The sequence below is a fragment of the Cupressus sempervirens genome, chromosome 9 (genome assembly GCF_028749045.1).
Source record: "Cupressus sempervirens isolate cs-2001-9-10 chromosome 9, ASM2874904v1, whole genome shotgun sequence".
Classification (NCBI taxonomy): Eukaryota; Viridiplantae; Streptophyta; class Pinopsida; order Cupressales; family Cupressaceae; genus Cupressus; species Cupressus sempervirens.
Window position 1 is genome coordinate 637,550,870 of NC_143126.1, and position 7,196 is coordinate 637,558,065.

The 7,196-nt window shown below is 32.3% G+C and overlaps 1 protein-coding gene across 1 annotated transcript; it reads right to left on the minus strand.

Moving 5' to 3' along the window:
- Nucleotides 1-261: 261 nt before the first annotated feature.
- LOC149540344 (laccase-12-like) lies at nucleotides 262-5,725 on the minus strand. The gene is made up of 6 exons (XM_089801454.1): nucleotides 5,537-5,725; nucleotides 5,253-5,404; nucleotides 4,869-5,113; nucleotides 3,987-4,115; nucleotides 751-1,701; nucleotides 262-673 (listed from the first exon to the last, which is right to left on the minus strand). The coding sequence occupies exons 1-6, from the start codon at nucleotides 5,639-5,641 to the stop codon at nucleotides 543-545; spliced, it is 1,713 nt and encodes a 570-aa protein (XP_089657580.1). The 5' UTR covers nucleotides 5,642-5,725; the 3' UTR covers nucleotides 262-542.
- Nucleotides 5,726-7,196: the final 1,471 nt, after the last annotated feature.

Below are 7,196 nucleotides of genomic sequence, written 5' to 3' on the forward strand. Positions count from 1 at the left end.
ATTCTTCTAAGTTAAATTTGACAACCATCTATATGTGAAAAATTTAAATCGAATATACATTTAAATTATAATATTTAGAGATATAAATCAACCATTTTTTAGAAATTAAAATAAAAAACTTAATCAATAAAAAAGTAAATAAATAGAGATAAAGAAAATATAACTAATTTAAAATATAATAAATTAAATTATAATTATTTTGTAGTAGATATATATTAACATTTATTTAGATAAATTTATTTAAGATATCTATACTACTAATTTTTCTAACCAAATATAAATAAAATTGAAAATAATATTTTGTTAACTTACAAAGCACAATCAAAATATTCTTTCATTGCATAGTAGATTTGAGGCAAAGGGAAGGATATCCTTAACTTCAAACAATCACTCACTAAACCCTAAGAATGGACTAATGCACCCCAGATACACACATAAAAGAAACAAATGCATCAGATCCTTAACACATCCTCTCTAGCGGAAATGCATTGTATGTCATGGTGAACAGCTCCACAATTAAATATCTGATAGTATAGTTTACACTAGCATTGTGGAAGGTTATTAGGAGGAGCCTTCAAACTCTCCTTCTCAGAGGGGCCGTTCTTCACTAAAAACACCATGCTCAACCCCCATGTCACATGATCATCAAAGTGACAATGCACGAACCAAACCCCTGCACAAATCGAACAATCAATCTCAAGCCATATTTCATAACTAAAATCATTAGAGAAATGTCACTCTGTTTCTTACCTGGATTATTAGCTTTGAATCTGAGAGCAGCCCATCCATTGACAGGAACCCCTACGGTATTCCGTTGAGGAGGATCAACCAGATTGAAAGAGCTCGGGTGTGTTTCATTATCATAATTACCAGAACCCTCTCCCACCACATAAAAGTCATACCCATGAATATGCATTGGATGATTATCTGCTTGGAAGATATTGGTTCCCTGGAAAACAATCTGAACCGTAGCATTATATTCAATCACTTTCACTCTTGTGCCAGAAATCGGCGCCCACAGAGATTCATCTACATCACCGTTATAATTATACTCGATGGGCGGACTGGAAGGAAAATCAGTGCTATAAACAAATGGTATGTCGAAGTAATAAGCTTGGAGAACGGCTATATCTGGCAGCACAAAAGATATGTTGTTCATACTGGCACTCACTCTGGTACTGTCAGGGCCACTACAGTTACTGGATGAATATCCAGTTGGACAGCGACTTAAACCGAGTCCTACGGTTATGAGGCTACTATCACTTATAATTTGTGGGACATCAACAGGATGTTCGTGTGAAGCCAGGCTTCGTAAGGATTGGCTAAAGTTGGCCACAGTTGCAGTGTCGTTGTATTCTGGAAGCTCTGGAAGGATTGGTGTTGCAGATGCATTTGAGCCCACGTAGCTTATAATGGCGGTAGTTGTGGTGTTATCAATATTTGCTAAAGATTGAGTTGTGTATAGCTTGGAGGCCATATAGTATTTGGCTTTCGCTTGATTGGCTGTGAGAAGAACGTCTGCGGTCTGACCAGATGTTAAAAATAGGATGTCGGTTGTGTATGGCTTCGTGTAGGAGGCGTCCACGGCTACCACAGTGAGATTGTGTGATGCGATCTTGAAAAACATGTGATTATTGACTACAGCATTGACGATGCGAAGAAGATAGGTTTTCCCATGGTGTACAGGGAATTTTGTTGTTCCTGCATATATAATATTTCATTAAAGATAATTGCACTCTTAATTTGTTTAAGAGAGGATTTCTAATTAGCCATTTTAAGGATTGCAACATTAAATATGGTGTCATATCAGCATTCTTTTTGTTAAGTTGTTTAAAATAACTTAAAAAATGGCATTGGTACTTCTGCACTAAGTCATGTTTTATTGTCAAGTTGATGTGACATAGCAAGATTTTATGTTTCTTAAGGCTTCATTGATCATAAAAAATCATCGTCATCATCACTAATAGCTTTGAAGTCACAAGTATTAAATGCAATTATAGTAAAAATAATAAAATTAACAGTCCTTTCATCCATTCCTAATTATAGGATTGACCCCTAAAGGTGTCATTTCATCTATTAAGATACTTACAATTTTATCTAGAAGAGGAATATGGTTGAGAAGAAGAAATTTGATTTGGTCTTATGGAAAAAAAATTGTCAACTTAAGGTTGGGGTTGGAGTAGGTGTTCATAATATTCATGAGAGGAACATTAACCTAAAGGTCAAGCTGGCCTAGAAGATTTATGAGAACCGTTTAGCACTATGGGCTATGAGTATCAAGATTAAATACTTTGACTCTGATGACCTTGAACACATATTTACAATGCCTAATCCTCCTAAGAGCTCAGCTATATGGAATTTTTTTCGTAAAGAGTAGAGAGGTATTGTTACCACATCTTTAGTGGGTTGTTAACACAAATAATAAGATGTTATTTTGGTGAGACTCATGGAATGGTTTTTCTTCCCTTTCTTCATTTGATAAGCTTAATATAGACTGGGTTGTTCTAGAACCTTTGTAAGGTTCTAAAGTAAAAGACTATGTTTCATTTGAATCTAACAAAGATTTTCTAATGTGAATTGGAAAGACTTTTCAAGGCTGCCTATTCCTCAGATAGAGAAGACAATGCTTCTAAATGTCTTTGAACCAAAGATCTTTATGTTGGAGTGATGATATCAATAGGCTGATTTGGAGTAGAAGTAAGAGTGGGTGATACACAAATAAGGTTGGATACCAATCTCTAATTGAAGGGAAGAATTTTTCTCATGAAATGAAGTTTATATTTTGTTGACATGATGTTGTTCTTCCAAAGGTTGGAGCTTTTCTCTAGTTGACTCTTCCGAATAGAATTCTCAATAGACTTCAAAGGTTGGGAATTATTGATAGTTTCCTTTGATAGACTCGGTTGGTATGGTATATTTTTTTTTGTGAGATTTGAGAATTGCCCCTTCATCTATTGTTTGGGGGATTTGGTGGGAAAGAAATAGAAGAATATTCAGAAAGAAAATTTCAGAAAATGTCAATGCCTTTACTCTAAGGACTAAGCACTTGTCTTCTACATTTTTCTCCTTTGACTGCTTTATCCTCAATAGATGGTTGCAGATTTCTATTCCTTTTAGGGGCGTGATGGTGGGTAATAAACCCAAGAATGAAATTCGGAAACAAGTTAAATGGGAAGCCCCTTTTTCTCCATTTTGCAAGTTAAATTTTGACTGTGCATCTAAAGGGAACCCAACAAGTGGCTGTTGCATCCTTAGGATCATTGTGGTCATAACTTAAAAGAGGGAAGTAAGAGCTCTCAGGGATGGTGTGAAAATATCTTTATCTTTGGAGATTTGGAAACTACATATTGAAGGTAACTCCCAGTTTGTGAGCATTGTCCTCAAAGAAAGTTGTTAACTGGGATCTCTAGTATGTCTTAGGAGAAGTTTGGAAGCTTGAAACGTTCAGAATCAGTCATTGTTTCAAATAGGCCAAAGAATTTGCTGTTTTTTTAGACAATATGAGGAAAACTATGGAGTTTGTTTCAAATGTATTGGACAGCGATACTCTGAGTTTTATTTAAGGGTTGTCACCTCTCAGCTAATTTGGTTGATGAGCTCGCAGCTTTATTATTTTGACATCCTCTTTGAGCTGGTTTGGCTCATTTGCTACTGTACTGAAATGTATAACAGTTATAGAGTAAGAATAGAAGGTTTTTCATTGATTTTTCCCTCCTTTAGCTTCTAAACTAGTTTTATCTATTGATAAAATTTGTATGATAGTTTGGTGATAAAATTTGTATGATAGTTTGCCACTCTTATCTGAAAAGTGAAAATATTTAAAAACACTCAGCTACTAAATCTTCTCCTCTTAAAAAATTAAATTAAATACAGATTAACTAAATATAATTATTCATTTTTAATCCATTGAATCTGATTAATAATTAAGCTGCCCATATATAAGAAGAGCTGTACCCAATTTAATAAAACGAAAAATTGGTCGGTACCTGAGGTTGAGCAGTTATAGAGGTCTCCTGGCTGTCCATTTATAGTGAAAGCGTCTGAGACATTTGGTGCACCTCCACTCAGTTTTGCTTCCTCTTCGACTTCGATAGGATCGTTGTTCCACCACTCCCCTGCTCAATTTCATTGTTTCATTCAGTCATTATGAAATGCAAGAACAATCTCGTACGAACCCATTAAAGAAAAGTCTAAAAGTCCAAAAGATCGAAAACTGTGAACCATAATAATAATATTTCCTACTCAAATCATCAGCGTTTTACAGATAAGCAATTCTAAGCACAACTGTTGTTATTTCAACCTTCAATTTTTAAGTTAACGTCACAATAGATACCAAGATTCCATTAGGTACAGCATTAAGAATGATTTTATTTAGAATAATAACAATGAAAAACTTTTCTAAAGCAGTTCTACATCGTGCAATCATAACACAGAGGTGGAATGCATATAATGAATCGGTACAAAAAAGAACTACATTAATCATTCCATTAGCTAGTGGAGTGATAGTGCTGTCATAATGACTATGGAAATTAGACGTGGAAGGAATATAGATGATAAGGTTTTAGAATGATGGATGGATATAATTTTTAATTATTTTTATAATTGAAAATATGATGGAGAATATCTTAAAATTATTACTGTGTTAGAAGCATATCAATATTCTTGACGATGGCTTTGCAATAAATAATCTTAATTCAATAAATCAATAAAGTATGTTTATCATAAAATCTTCATTGTTCCAGAATGGGATTCTTCTAAGCAAAAACTACTATTCCCACTTATATATAAATATAACCTCTATATTTGCCACTAGACTGGTGTGATGATGAATATATGATATATTTATATAAGATTCTACTTTTGATTACCTAGAACTATAGGAAACTCAGCATGTGGGTGGGTAAATGGGTAAGGGCTCCCCCTCTTTGGATAGATGACCATTGCTCCATGAACAGTTGCACGGAGCCATGACACGTGGGCATGCCACCACAATGTTCCTTCCTGATCAATAATGGTGAATGTGTATGTAAATTTGCCCCCTGGTTGGATGGGGCACTGTGTAATGTAACCAGGTCCATCAGCCCATGCTGTGCGAATCTGTCTTATTCCATGCCTGAAAAATCAAATTATTGTTAATGGGTTTTGACTATTATCAACAGAAAAGAGTCTATACAGAAAATAAGTATCCAAATACACCAAAATTATATTCATATTTCTTATATAGTATTCATGTCTTCAAGAGCTATATTTACCAGTGGATTGTAGCATTGTGCTTGGCTTTGTTAACAACTGTAACATTAACTGTGTCCCCATTTCGGATATGCAGAGTTGGACCCGGAAGCAGTCCATTTACTGTGACTATAGTATAATTCTTACACAGCCGAGTAATAATTGTCTCTTCAAGCTGTAGAAATGAAAAACAAAAAGTTGTGTTAAAACTCTTAGTAAGTGTTGTGGAATTATCAAATTTTTACAAAAGGTTATAATCAATTATCAACTATGAAAAAACATAATCATATAATAAAAATCTACTCACAGCAAATTTGTAGGTATGCAGGTTTGCCCATGACAGAGAATCAAAAAATGAAATGACTGTAAACAACACTATCATAAACCTCGCTGAGTAACATTTAGACATCATTGATGTATAACAAAGCCCTAAAAGAAGTGCAAATGAAGCTCAAACTCTTTCAATATGCAAAGCTCAAACTAAATCTTAGAGCGTGTGAAGACTGGTTGCTTAATTGCTATATATATAGCAAAAACATTAACAAAGTGATTGAAGGAAATAGTAAAGAGCACATGGTCCAACGGCAAACACGCAAAAAAAAAAAAGGGGCATCGTGACTTTTAACTAATTAATTACGCGAAATTCGAAATGTTGTGAATAATGGCTTAGCATATTTAATCATGTCTCTACTTTCAATTTTCTTATGGTAGAAATCACATGGTTCAAAGCCATGTCACAATAATTTCCATTTTAAAAATATTTTATAGAGTGTGATGAGGATTGCATGAGCAAGTATATAAGCTTTTCAACATAAGGTAGACTTTCATACTAATTAACCTCTTGCACGAAAAGTTCATTTTAGTATTTAGCCCCTCCAAATTAGCAGCCACTTGATGTCCATGTTCTCCAGTTTGATATTTTCAATTGTGGGCCTGACCACTCAGGGGTAATGTTTTCAATGATGTCTTATTAGAATTCAATTATAAATTGCCCATCATTCGGAAAGATCAATTTATATGAATTCATATATCACTCACTAAATTTCTTTCAAGTTTACTGTTAAATCTATTTGTATTTAGTGATAAAAAAAATTGAAGTATGGCGTTTATTATTTAGATACTTGATAATTCAGTTATTTTGGGTTCATTTTAGAATTTGATTTGAGGATCCTGTTATATTTTAAATTGAGATTTACCCATAGCATATGATTTCTACAATTGTAGCTATGCTATATCATTGATTTAGTATTCATATAGTGATTGTAGCTATGGTATTCATATATTAGTTTTGAATGTATCAACCTTGTTTCAATTTTTATAAAGTTTTCATATTTTTAATCAATATAATATATTATGAAAATATATTTTCTATTATTTTCCTTATAAACATCAAGACCATGAAGTCTTCTTTAAAACACAATAATGTAATTTTTTTTTAATGTTTATTTCATAGTTTTTTTTCTAATTTTTAATTTTATATTCATATATTTTTTTTTTAAATAGTAAAATTGAAATAGAAACACCCCTAATTTAAAATTTAAATTATCATTTAAAATATAAAAAATTACCATTAATTTTTTTTTAGAAATTAATTGTTGATGAAAAATAATAATTAGCAAGTTATATATTACATTTTCTTTAATATTTTACTATACATAATGCATGGTAAAAATAATGTTCAACATACAAAGTTAATTTCTATTATATTATTTTATAATACATATTACAATAATAAAATATTATATAGTACATAATTAGAAATTAATAATTGTATTATATATCTATCTTTTTAAACTTCAATTTCCTATACATATTCATTATTATAATATCAAATATTGTTTTATTACAATACATTTTAACGGCAAGTACATGCCACTATGTGGCACTTGTTACAATTGCATTTCATAAATTGAATTTAGAGTGGGACGATTGTGGTTTTCATGCTATTTCATTTAATTTTCATAATG